Source organism: Haliaeetus leucocephalus, unplaced genomic scaffold, assembly GCF_000737465.1.
Source record: "Haliaeetus leucocephalus isolate CR32 unplaced genomic scaffold, Haliaeetus_leucocephalus-4.0 Scaffold1, whole genome shotgun sequence".
Classification (NCBI taxonomy): Eukaryota; Metazoa; Chordata; class Aves; order Accipitriformes; family Accipitridae; genus Haliaeetus; species Haliaeetus leucocephalus.
This window is the reverse complement of record NW_010972437.1, coordinates 9,539,576-9,554,041: the sequence shown is the minus strand read 5'-3', so window position 1 is coordinate 9,554,041 and position 14,466 is coordinate 9,539,576. Positions and strand designations below refer to the sequence as shown.

General features: G+C 37.9%; 1 protein-coding gene across 1 annotated transcript in view; it reads right to left on the bottom strand.

Annotated features, from left to right (window-relative positions):
* PDE11A (phosphodiesterase 11A) overlaps positions 1-14,466 on the bottom strand; it is a gene marked incomplete at its 5' end in the record, with an annotated part of 141,550 nt that overhangs the window by 46,872 nt on the left and 80,212 nt on the right. Inside the window, one exon of the mRNA XM_010569299.1 lies at positions 13,345-13,395. Coding sequence (XP_010567601.1) covers positions 13,345-13,395 — 51 coding nt within the window. The remainder of the gene's footprint in view (positions 1-13,344; positions 13,396-14,466) is intronic.

Here is a 14,466-nt window from a genome sequence, read left to right as displayed (position 1 = left end):
AGTCAAGAGGGTTATCCTGTGTGAGGCTTCTGCAGGGCAGACTGAACAAGGCCCAACTCTTCTCCCTGTAGCAGAACGTACAACCTCCACAGCACCCTTCATCCCACAAAGTACACCAGCAGAGAAAGCCTGAGCACCCAGTCTGCACAGCAGCACAGAGCTCTAGTTCACACACAACTCACAGCCTAATCACCACGTGTTTTCTGAGGAAAAAATAAAATATACAGATCCTGCTCTTTCAACAAAATCAAATAATAGGCACTTAAATCTTATATTTATTTAGTTCTTTACTTACTACCTATGTAATACTAGCTTTATAAATTTTCTTTAAACAAAAGTTGCTTTCATCTATCACTACTTTAAGGTGAAGAGCTTGTTTCCTGTCATTCATAAGGTTCTTAATGAAGGTCTTACAATACACATTAACTGGCCCCTATGAAAATGCCCTTATGATATTTGACTGATATAACTGTTCCTTTTCTCCTAGACACCTTGCATCTGCCAAATTAATTTTTTGACTATAACCTTATAGTCCTATAACCTATAACCTTAACCTATGTTTGGTGCTGCGGAGGGGCTGCAGCATCAGCCGAGGGGGTATGAATCTCAGCAAAGAGGCCTGTCTGCATGACTCCATTTTAGGGACACTGAGGATTGCCCACACCCGGCACAAAGCCGTGAGGTGCACAAATAGCTCAGCCACTGCTGACTCAAGCAGAGAGACAAGTTAACGTGCAGACAAGTGAGAAATGAGCCAGGCAAGGAGCCGGATTTGGGAGCCGACTGGGGCCACATCGCTGTGCCACAGCACCCAGCTCACCAAGGTCTTCCCCCGGTCGCTGCTGTGCCACCCTGGGGCAGGCACTGCCCACAGACCAGGTCCTGCCACAACTTGCCGCGGAATTGCTGTGATTATGCCACTTACAACCTTTTCCCACCACCACCCACAGCAACGGGTCTCCTTCAGGGAAAGTACAGATAAACTGATGCCAGGCGCCTACTTCTGTTAACAGTAGAGTTGATGAAGGCCATAAAATAGAAATCATTTTTTGTTGTTTTGGGGGGGTGTTGTTTGTGTGCCCATAAGCTTGTTGTATGCCTGGGACAAAACACATGCTGCTGCACGGCAGCACAGAAAGCAGAGTTAATTGAGTTACATTTAAACGCAGCAAACAGGATGCTGTATGCACAGGGGGATGACAAAAGCACTGGAAAACACTGGTATCTGATGTTCTCAGCTTTTTTGTGTGCGTTCAGAGCTGGGTGTAGCTTGTTGCAAAGCACAAGATGACAGAACGCTTCACAGAAATGGCCTCATAAAATATTCAGTTTCCTGTTTTTGCCTTAGGTACAATCTGCACATTTTCCATACAGTTGCAGCAAGAAAAGAGAAGTGCTAGAGTCTATTTCTCATACATTTAAAGTGTTTATACTTTAAATTTGAAAGACTAAAAATGCAGAACTACTGACATAATTTCTGTTAGAAAGTACATTTACTCTGCCTGGGATTTTGCCCAGGCTAAACCAAGAGACTTTTGACACTAAAACAATACAGGAATCCCCCCCAGGAAGACAATGAAACAGTGTAATAAATAACCCAGAGAAGGTTGTATTTTTCACATAATATATGCTAGACATAGTTTTGCTTGTATGACACAAGCCTATACACCCCAAACATGAATTGATCTAGAAAACAAGTGTGCATCCATGTAATTTTTTCCTTCAAATAATTCCAGAGCCTAAGTTAATACTGCACAGGAGCACACTCACTCGCACACTCATGTGTGGGAAGAGGTCTTTCAGCACAGCCTCGCTCTTACCAGCTGATGGAGGAATGCAAAAAACCCCAATTGCTGGATATGAGACTGTGGATGTAACATGGCTGAACCCGTGAGGATACCTCTTCCGAGCCTCCCGGTGACTCATACAAGAAGGACATGCTGCTAACATATTCTATTACATGCACACACACAAACATTACGATAGTGTGAAATTGCACTGGTATTACCTTTTTCAGGATTTTACAGTTTAACAGAAATGCTGCTAGGCGATCAGCCTTAAAGTGGAGCAAGGATGGCACCCAGTGGCCAAACATATTCATCTCAGAAAAACGTTTCTCATCTATTTCCCATTCTTCACTTTCTAGAGTTTTAATTATAAAAAGGTTCTAGCTCTAACATAAACTTGTTGGCAACATCAAAAGCCTTTAAAGGACACTGCCTTCTTCCTTTGGGGGACATTTATGTTTCCTTTTGTAAAACATTTTGTAAAAAAGAAAGCCTATAGAAATACTGCCATTAATAATTTAAAATCAATACCAGTAAACATTTATGACAAACAACTGTTTGCAGCCAGAACACGGTATAGAGGCAGAAGTAAACAAAGAAAAGTATTTTTTTCTTTTTGTAGGGTATATGCTAGGGAAAACAAAATATTTTTTTCCTGGTTTTAAGATCAGTACAACTACTCAGGAACTTGATTAATTTTAAAATTAACATCGATAATATTAATTCCAATTAGAAAATTTCTATCCAAATAAAGTTTGGTGAAAAGCAACTTGATTTTTTTAACCAGAAAATTTCCAGTTATAACTGTCAGTCTGCTGGGGCTACAAAAGGAATCCAAGCACAGATAAAGAATAATTTTAAATGTGAAATATTATGCCATTTTTTCTGGATTTCTTTGAAGAATTCTTTCTTCTGTAAGTTAAGACAAACAGCACAATGGTCTTCCTGGGCCAGTCTGGGAATGCAGGTCTCAGAATAGTGAGCTGTCACATACAGGGCTAGCCCCAGGGATGTCTATCAGCCGCATGGGGAATAATTTGCTCCTTATTGATTCCAAAAGAACCATGATAAACCCACAATGAAGAACTTCTAAAGTACCACCATTCACTGAAGTACCCCAATTTTTTAAATTATTCTGGTCCAATATAAGTGCACAAGTCTTTGCTAGATAGATTTTTCTTCCTGTTTGAAAACCTTTCCAAATATAAATTCCCAAGTCTGTCACTGACTGAAGCATACTACTTTATCATTTGACAAGCGTTGATTTTTTTTTTTTTTAAATCATTTATCAGATATTCCTCAGGCTTGCATGACATTTTGAATGTATTCTATACCTTATCAGTTTTCGCATGGTCGTTGGCTAAATGGTGTAGCAATGTTGAACTATCTTTATTCTTTGATGCTTTCTAGCTGACAAGAGATTCTTGTGGAGTATGATGACCGATCAGATTGAAGGACAGAAAAAAGGTCTGTTGGACAATAAATCATTTTACCTTCACTTGTGAGCAATACTACATCCCCAACAATTGCTATTTTTAATTTGTTTTCCTAAACATTCTCAAGTCCTGGGGCAACTGTGGTTTTGGATATGAAAACAGATGCAAGAAATGCAAAATTCCCTATGTAAATAACAAAACGCAGTATTACAAAGCAGCAAAGTAGAAGCACACATTTTTTAGTATGGGTAAATTAATAACGATAAGTGTTTTATTACTCCTCTGCTGAAAATTTCTGTTGTTGAAGTACCACTGTATTAGTATGTATAATTACTAAGAAACTGAAAAACAGCCAGTAAGTATTAAAGGTGATAAGTCAGTAATATTTTAAACTACTTAGAATGGTTTTTTTAGTACTGTAAAAGAAAATTAGAGTATAGCAGAAATTCTTAGAATTATTTTCTAAATCATCTGAAATCTATTTCAGCTTTACAGAAGCAGGCTTTTAAAAAAAATTAGTACAAAGACCAGTTTTGACGATGCATGTAATTGTAATTTTCTATTATTTTCAGTGATTGAAGTTTATTACTTGTTAAGGTATTTAACAAGAAGATTTAAGCTCTGGTCTAGTTATGAAGTAGCTGATCTTAGAAATAGTCATTTATTATTTAATATTTCTAGTGACTGTGTGTCTTTACTCTGCAGTCAGAATATCAGTGTTGATTTTTCATACTTTTTAATCCTAACCCTCAAGCTCCCTTCTTTTTAACCTACAGCATAAATGTATTCAGGTATTATTCTGTATAGCATAAACACTTAAGAATAAATACATCTTGCCTTTGTCTATTAATAAAATCCCACAGGAAGTTCCTTATTGACATCTGCATTATGCGCTTGCCCTGACGTAATCCACAGACCAGAACCTATTCCTTGCTGAAGGAAACCTATCCCTTTTACAAATTCATTTAATGACCTGTGCTAAACTCATAAATGAACAGAAAAAATTGTCTGGGCATGAATAAATTGTGGGCTTTATCTAGCTTCCAGGCCACAGGTTTCTTTTTTTGCCTTAACTCTTTCAAATCATATATAGCTTTTCCTCAAGGGAAAAATTTTTTTAAAACAGGATTTACTTGTCTCCTACGCTACAAAATAAACTGGTTTTGTGCAGGCTTGTCATACAAATGCAACACAGTTGCATCATACAAATCTTTTGCAGTCAGAAAGCAGAAATATTGAAATCTTTCACTGTTTTAATATTCCTGCCCCCTCTGCAGAAGGGAAACAAAAACATGAAGAAGCGCCCTGCTCAGATGATATGACAAGACAAGGGCAAGGAACATGCCCAGTTAGACTATAAATATTCAAAGGTAGGCAGACAGGGTGGATGTACTCCTCATGACTGCTATAACCTCCCTTTACCCCTCTATAGCCAACAAAGAGGGCTGGCTGCTTCAGGGAGCAGCTCAGTGCCTGGGCATCACCAGGTTAAAATACTCCATGTAAACCCTCCCTCCACAACATCCTGGAAAATTCATATTTCATCTGCCCTGGAGGGAAGGGAACATTTTACTCTGAGAGTTCCATGTTTTTACCTGGAAACAATAAATGTGGTCACTTTAGAAATACAAGAGGAATCCTTTCAGTGACCTTTTGCAACAATTTAATCTCATCTTGATCAACTACAAAGCTGGTAAATTCAAATGCTGAAATCTCAATAAAACTGAATGTTTAAATTTTTGAAAGCAAATTCAGAATTCCCATTAGCTTTTTCTATTAACTATCCCTGGAATTAGGGTAGACACTGTAGTATGACACTCATCTAGTAGGACAGCTCCAAAAGTAATTCATAAACAGGTGCCTCTCATGCCTCTGACTCACTGAAGTTATCCCACCTTATTATTTCTGATAAAATTCCTCATGGAAGAAATTAAAGCAAAAAAACTCAATTTTTTTCCCCCACAAACTGTTATACTGATCTTTTATATGCCTTATTCTCAATAAAACCCATCACACTGGAACAAGTTTCATGACGGTATCAATATCTGTATGAGAAGGGCTGTTGTATGAGAAGTGCACCTGAGAATCACAGGTCCCAGCACTGAGACAAGGAGCTGAAGAATAGCTTAGCAGGACAATCCAGAAATGCTTCCAGGGGCAAGGGGTTGAGGAAGGAAAAGAAACAGCTCGTACTAAACCAAAAAATTCAGCAAACATGGGATTTTTCATCTAACCCTGGTATCTGCAATTTCTGAGATTTATGACAGTAATGATCAAGTCAAAGCACATTTCTCTTCATTGTAAACATAGAAGGTGTGGTCTCTTTTCTGGGTGATAAAAAGTGATGCAAAGAATGTAGTTTCCTATTTTTTTTTTCCAAGCAGTGCTCTTGGAAGGCTTTGACAAATAACAGAAGAATAGTTGTATTGTGTCAGACCAAAGGTCCTTCTAAGCCCTGTACCTTAGCTTTCAGAGTGACCAAGATTTGGGAAGACTATATTAACTGAGAAAATATACTTCCTTGGTGCAATCCTCTCATCTTCGGCAATTTCCTGAGCCAGAGATGACTGCCTTCGTACAACAGTCCTCATTTGCCTTTTCCTTCTGTTAATTCATCGTTTTTAACTCATTAACACCTATGGTGATAGGTCATATAGTTGAACTACGTTTGCTGAAGAGAGATCTTTAGTCAGATTAAAATCTGTACCCTGATAATTTCATTTGATGTCCCTAAACCTAAACACTGTTTGAGAAAAGACCATGAACAATCTTTCCCTGCTCCTCTTCTCTATGCCATTCCCTCTCTTCATTGAAATAGAAAAAAAATTTTTAGTTTTATATATTTTTGAACTAGAGCACTAGTCTGATGTCAACAGACGACAGCCTCACATTTCAGAAACTAGTATGAAAACCCCAGTATTTTATTTTTAATCATTATTTATTATTTTTAATAATTTTCAGTGTATGCAATGTGTTCCTGAGCTCTTGTTTCCATGACAACTGAAGACATAGGCACATGTAAAAGTGTATGAAATAATGTAATACAATAAAGACCTCAGTTTCATGAATTATGAAACTCTGAATACTGTGCTTTGGGTCTTGTCTTATGTGGGCAGTGCACGTGGAAAAGCAGAGCAATAAACTGTGTTTTACATCTTGTGAACATGTGCATTTCTCAAACGGGAAAAAGGGAACACAGCTCAATATTAACACTTAAGCCCTCAAGATTTCTCCTTATATTTTTCCCTGTTGTGGCTACTCTCAGTGGAACCTGAGCAGCTGGAATAGCACTGGGGAAAAGCTCGGTGCCAGCACAGTCCCTCCTGTTACAGCCAAAGGAGTCCAAGAGTCTGTGTGACTAGCCTTGGTGGACAATCTAAAAAATACTTAAGCACGTGAATAACTTAATGAACTTACACAGAATTGTAGGTCTCTCAAGATCTGTATGTGTTTCACCATATGCATGGCTAGGACCATGGCTTGCAATACTGACTTTGCAGTATGATTACATGCCTTCTGTCCTTGGTAAACCCATGTTACCAAACAGATTGAAATGGCAGTGTCATGCATAAAATGCATGTGCATAAAACCCACATCTTCTAGCTGTATATATTAAAATGGCAATATTTCATAAGTGGGCCAAAACACAAAGGCCAGCTTGCCTTTCTGAAATTTAATTACTGAGGAAGACTATAATGTAATTATTATAAACCACTACAACTTATTTAATTACCAGAACATAAAAGTAACTGAAATAGTTCTAAATTGAAAGATGGCATCACAGCAGAAAATAACATAGCCTATGAATGCTTTCCCAATCCTTACAGGGATTGGAGATAAAATTAATGTATAAAATCCAATTTTTAATTGCGTTGCTTGCTGTTATGCAATTTAAAGGTGGGTATAAAATTGTAACAGCATAAGACATGAATAACAAGTTCATTTTATATCATACATATAACGCACTCCAAGTATCAAATTCACTTAAATCCATCATCTTTCATGGATTCAACTGTTTACATTGTCATATAAAATAGCAGTCCTGAAAGTCTCCTTTTTTGGTTCAACTCTTTCCATCATTATTTAGTTAAGTGTCTGTGTTTTTAAGAGAGACACAAAAGCCATCTTATGTGGAAGTAGGTCTTAACTAGCCATACCTCAGGCTATGGAACTGAGAAATACAGGAATTGTTATTCACGCTACATTTTGAATCGAAGATTCTGTAAAGCAGGTGATACATTATTTTCCGTTGTGTAGCTCTCCTCTGTGCTGTTTGACCTAAAAAAGGGAATCTCTCACAGGGCTATAAATAATGCATCATAGTCATTAAATATTGATCTGGCTTATACCATTCACAGCTGCACAATTAGGTTAGCTGTTTAAAAAGAGCTTCTTATATATTATCCATAATAGGATACTGTTTACATATTCTCTTTGGAAACTATATTAGTTAAATTTAAAGGTGATGTGTGTTTGTAGGACTGCTTGCTAAGTCACAGGACTTGTTCATTACTGTCTCGGAAGTCAGTAACTCTTGCTATAAATATCCTGTCCTGGACACAGTTCTGCATTCATTACTCGTGTATCTTGGCTTTCTATATTTGTCTAAAAGACAACTATTTTTAGGCTTGGAGAACCTGCATTTCAATGAGAAGAAAGCTGGCACTACAGGACAATGCTATAAGATAGCATCAATCTTAGATTAATCAGACTTCACTTGTCTTACATTTTTCTATTCTAAAAATACAAATGCTTATAGCAAAACACTAGTGCTAGTACACAACAGAAATAATGGAATTGTCTTTTAAGTCTGAAATACAAGAGAAAACTGAGTTGCCACAGTTTTTAAAATCATACCTATTTCTAATTTCTTTAAAAAATAAAATTAATATTGATATGGGTATGAGTCATTGGTGCATTTCTTTAGCTTATTGTGCCAAAATACAGTTTGAATTTAGTGTAGTTACATAGATGCAAGTGAGGAGAAGCATTGTGATAAATCAGGCTCAAGACTTCACACAAACATTCTCAGAGGTACAAGAAATATTTGCACTCAAGGTGGATTTTTTCATTTGTTTTACTTGCAAATGCCCATGAAAAGTAAAGTTTAATTTTTCTCTCTATATCTAGATCAATGGTATCAGAAATCTGCCTATCACAGTAATGCAGCACATATCAGAAAACCTAAAAAATATTATGCAGTTTAAATGAACTTAGCAGTATCAGATTTGCGTGATTTTCCTTTTTTGGAAGCCATCATAATCTAGATTTTAAAAAAATAAATAAATAATCAAAATTGAAAAATATTTAGTAGCAAATAGATGTAAAATAATCTGGCAATGGAGAGTCTATGTACAATACTTACTGTAAATTGTATGTTTTCATTGCTCTTGCTTTAATCCTGTAAATCATTCTCAAAACCCACATCCTCTTTCTTAGAACCTGGAAGCACAGTGCATATCCCAAATACAGGAATAATGGTAGATATCCCACAATTAATTCTCATTAATAATTAATCTGATTCGATTGCCTGCTATTGAAACTCTATCAATTAAGGTTTTATATGTTCTTCCCCATTTTAAAAACCTAGCTGTTTTCAGGAAAAAGGACCCATTTTACACTGCATGACAACTCAAGTTTTCACTTAACCTACATTTTAAACTGGCATAAAAAGAGGACTGGATCTTAAATTTTAACTTTTTTAAGAGATCTTCTATCAGAAAACGCAGTATAAAAGACTGACTGCCATGAATAAATAGATGGAAGGTGGTGGAGGGAACATTTCTATGCAATTTTACACATGCCAAAGCCGAAGACACCAACATCCTACTGAAATCAATGGCAAACCTCCCATTACCTTCCCCGGGGCCAGATTATCACCTATAGAGACTAAAGGATTTGCTCAAGCTCTGAATCCCAATCTCTGCAGTTCCACTTGTGTCTACCTGGAGGGCTAAGCCCCCTCTCTCATCACTAAAGCAAACTCACTGGGTTAAGGGCATGAATTTTCCATTCCCATTTCCCCTGGGCGCAGGCAGCAGACTGAGTGGGTGGCTCCATCCAGGTCAGCAGAGCTGCACCTACCTACACTGTGTCTGAGCCTTACACTGGTCCTGCTCGCGCTGGCCTCCTGAGAAATGCGTGCCTGCTAGCATCAGTGCTAATGAATCCCAAAAGCTTTAATGCAAATAATGAAAAGGACTGGTGACACGAATTTTTACAGTAATGATTCATGTAATTGGAGTCTCTTCTGAGAAAAAACCCCCATCTATTCATTAACAGAAAAATTTCTAATGATATAAGCATTTTTAAACTTGGCTTTCAGATTTTTTTTTAGTGAAAGCTATATTCTAGTAACACCAGAAGTGGAATCCCTTCAAAAATGTGCAAAAAACCAGTTCAATGTGAATCTATGTTGCTGCTTTGTTTTTAGACAGTTGTAGAAATCAGAAATATGGAATAGGCCAATTGCGTGACATGGTCCATTATCATACACTCATGTTTCATTGTTCCATACTGTGAACTTCCCTCTGTATTTTCCAGCTCCACAACCAATGGTGCTCTGCACTTTTTTCCATCCTAGCATCTGGAGAAAGGTATTTCATTTCTTAAGGGTTTCTTATTGAGGTGGGGTTTTTTGCTGTTTCATTAATTCTTAGACAGTACTAGTAGTAACAGAAATAAATGTTATTTATTTTACAGAACTGCTCACAATGATTACGTTTAGCTCTTAAAAAAATATCAGGTATATTTGTGGATTTGTATATTTGTGAATTCATTCAATAACAGTAGGAAATTATTAACAAAATTTCAAGTAAAAAATCAACTTTAACTAGTTTTGGTAGGCTTCCTGTAATGCAATAAAATTAATTCACTGGTAAAAGCCAGAGGAAAAAAACTTCAAGTACACTTGCAATTTTTCACTTTGTATCAGAATATTCTTGAGATCTTAGGCAAATAAAAATTAATGGAAAAGCATTTTATTAAGACTATAAAGAAATAAGATGACAAAGATGGAAATAAGCAACTTGAACTCAGAGGAAGAATATGTAATTATTTCCAAGCTGCTGGGGTCCAGTACAGTATATTTGGGGTAATATGTTGAAAAATTGTCAACTCAAACGTATTGTCACTCCGAAGTCATTAATTACTGTTAGGTCCCATGTCAGTCAAGAGCCAGTAGTGAACTACTGGCATTACTCTCATTGAGATGTTTCTATCATGTGCGTTTGTTACTGTTCTGACTGAACCAGAACATCAGGTAAATCATAACAGACATTTCCCCTGACATCTGCCAATAAATCACCAAAGGGAGAGGGGACAGTTTTAGCCCCAAACACCCCCCAGAGGGAGGAATTGTTTATTAGCCAGACAAGTCTAGAAGATGACCCTAATATAACAAAGGACTTATACAAAATATAACAATATAACAAACAGAGAAAAGAGTAGTGATTTCAGGGTAGGATGCCCCAGGAGATCTTGGCAGGGTGACTGGCTGCCAGAGCTCTGCAAGGGGGGAGATGGGAGCAATTTCATCCCACAGATGGATGGCCCTCTCTGGGGATGAGCTCTCTGTTGAAGGCCCACAAGACATGCTAGTCCTCTCTGGGTTTTTGTTGTTTTGTTTTGTTTACAACCAGTGGTGTAAAGCATTAACAAAGACCACCTGGCACTCATTTTGTCAGGAATTGAAAGCAACAACTGGATATAGGAAAGGGAAAATTTTTCTGAAAAATTATCTCAGCTTAGTTTAAGCTTGGTTATATTCCTCATTTTCTCATCTATGTTCTTTATAAAAATGTACCTATCAGGGTTACTAATGAATAAATGCTTTTCATTACCCTTTACCTTATCAGTGACCATTAAATGGATAGTTACATGCCTCCAAGGTAAATAGATAACAAGACATTCCTTACTTGGAGACTGGCAAATCTATTAATGAAGACACCTGGGAAAACAAGTAGAATAGTTCCTCATCACACTAGTATCTAAGTCCAAAGAGTAAAATAGCAGGCTTTTATTTCAACTACATAGACCATGATGGAGAACTGTCTTTCAATGCCTGACAGCAACCAAGAAGTATGGCCCACTGGTATGTAGAAAGATATTGGTTGAATTCTGACAGTCACAGAAACTGTATTGTGGATGCTTATACTAAGGTAAACTAAACTAAAAAAAAAAAAAAAAAAAAAATTTTGGTCCTTTATCCCTTTCTTTCCCCTCTCTCTCACACAGCATTCAGTGTTCTTTTTGCCAAACATAAAATACAGCTTAGTAAGCACACAGAAGTATTTTCTGCTGGCTACACCATTGGAATGATCTTCAACCCTGTTTGATTCCAGCAATAATTCAGTAATCTAATCTTCATCTTACAAAAGGGTGGGTAACTACAGCGAGAACTACAATGGAGGGAGAATATAACACCCTTATCACCAGGTATTGATAGAGTTCTAAGGCACATTGTTTGGGCAATAATCTACAAAATAATGAACTAACTAGCAATAGCTGCCCTTCCTCAGCCCAGGTAAGTCATCAGTATGAGCTCTGCTAAGTCACCCACAGCTTCCCCTTCCACCCATGGTGCAGAGATCAGGTTGCAGCCAGCCAGCCAAGTGTCAAAATAACCATCAAACAACTATTTTTCAGCCAGACAGGTGCCAGTGAGCCACAGCAGGGAACGTCAGCAGTGTGGGGACACAACAGTCCAGATCTCCTTCCCAGACCTCACCACAGTCTCTGATGCACTTTGTGTACAGGAGACCAACACTGATACCCACTACAGGAGCCTCGCAAACAGCTTTGAGGAATCCTCTACAACACTGACTCCTCATAGCCAAGTAAAGTGCCACCAAGTTTCCCTAGTGTTTCCTCAAGCAGAAAAGGACAAAGCCTATCACAAAAGCAGCTCTGGAGTGCTGGCAGTGATGAAAGAGCAAGGTCATCATTTCCCCTACTCTCTACCCATTAGCAAGGCAGGATTCAGTGAGAACCCATAATTACTGGTCCCTAGCAATGCTATGTTCAGCACACATCGCTTTATGGTTCTGCCCAGGGGACCTACAGAAGTTAGAAGTATCTCACCTTCACGTCCAGCCTTCTGAGCCTATGCACAATCTTGCTAGTGAATGTTCTGCTTTTTTAGTAAGCATAGGACAGCTTCCACACTATAAGCATGTAAAGTCTCAAGTTCCTCTCATTTTCTCTAGCCTCTTCCTCCCCTCCCACTGTGGTATGACTTCCCTATGTGTCCTGGTTTCAGCTGAGATAGAGTTAACTGTCTTCCTAGTAGCTGGTACAGTGCTATGTTTTGAGTTCAGTATGTGAAGAATGTTGGTAACACTGATGTTTTCAGTTGTTGCTAAGTAGTGTTTACACTAAAGTCAAGGATTTTTCAGCTTCTCATGCCCAGCCAGTGAGAAAGCTGGAGGGGCACAAGAAGTTGGCACAGGACACAGAAAGGGCACCTGACCCAAAGTGGCCAACAGGGTATTCCATACCATGGGACGTCCCATCCAGTATAGGAACTGGGAAGTGGGGATGGGGAATCGCCTCTTGGGGACTAGCGGGGTGTCGGTCGGCGGGTGGTGAGCAGTTGCCCTGCGCATCATTTGTACATTCCAATGCTTTTATTGTTGCTGTTGTCATTTTATTAGTGTTATCATTATCATTATTAGTTTCTTCTTTTCTGTTCTATTAAACCGTTCTTATATCAACCCATGGATTTTGCTTCTTTGTCCCGATTTTCTCCCCCATCCCACTGGGGGGGAAGGGGGAGAAGTGAGTGAGTGGCTGAGTGGTGCTTAGTTGCTGGCTGGGTTAAACCACGACACTATGCTAGCTCTTGCTGAGGACACCACCAAACCCACACTGATGCGTAGTTCCAGCAGCTGGTGCTGGGACAATGGTCTTTTGCCACTGTGCACCCGTCACTGCAGCTCTTTACCCTTTCAAAGATTTTTTCCACTTTCCTTGCCTAACAGCCTAACATGTAATACATCCTTTGTAAACCATTGTTAGTTAAGATTTTCTGCTTTTGATGTAAAACTTTTCTCTCAGATAATCTACATCCATTTTAATTTACTGTTATATTTTCAGAAATAAATAAAAACTTAAATTCTTACCTTAAATTTATCAACTTCTGCCTTCGAACATGTTGCATGATAAGATAACACCTGCCAAATAACAAAAGATAAAAAACCATTTTTGTAGACTTGACAAGTAGAAATAATAGGGCTCTGTACTGCAGTCTAATCAATGATGTTTAAAACAAATTTAATTAATATTTATGCATGGTAATCCAGTTCTGAATGACAGCATATAATAACTAATTGCAGGTTATCAGGTATACATGTGGCATTTATGTTGCAGGGAATTTTATAGGACTTCATGGACAGTAAGTAATTTAATATTATAAGCATTCCTACATTGTTCTCCTGGAGTTCTACAATTAAAAGAGAAAGAATTTAATGTAAAAATAACAGCAGATTTATAGACTTTAAATAATGCCTTTTTCCGTAACGCAAAGCTTTAAAGCCTTTGCTAGTGGCATATCACTGCATGCAAATTAGCACCTCTATGCTCTGCCTGACATTCTCTTCAATACCATTCTGGAGATGAAAGCATCAAATAAAATGCACAAAGTGCACACCTCCCCTTATTACCTATAAGTATGCATACATTTAACATGGAATACATTATATCCTTACGTGATGATACTAACATTAAACAAGCACTCCAGAAGGTGCAAGAGCCACCCTGTGTCCTGGACCCACCAAGGTCTGACTGCATGTGGGACGAGGTGCTGGTCCATGAGGGAGCTCACAGAGCCAGAGCACTCCTAGGACAGGTCCTCCTCAGCACACAGCAACACCCCATCTGCTTATGTGCTAAAGCTTTGATACATATTTCTCATTTTGAAATTGTTTTCATCTATGAAAGTCTGTGTTACTCATATCCTAAACTCTATCTCAAATGCCCTTGGCTTGCAATACCTTGTGGCAATAAGTCCCAAGATGTATTTACTCATATCAATTTTAAAGATGTCATATTTTACAGTAACAGGAAATCATTCCTGCACTATAAAAGAATAAATAACAAACACCAATTCACTTGTTCTATCCCACATTTTACTTTCTATAACTATACATCATGTCCTTCCTCAAACAGTATCTATTTTTCTGTCCAACCATATTGTAGCTTCTCTCAGAAATCTATAAGATTAGTAAAATTGTCTTCTGCTATGA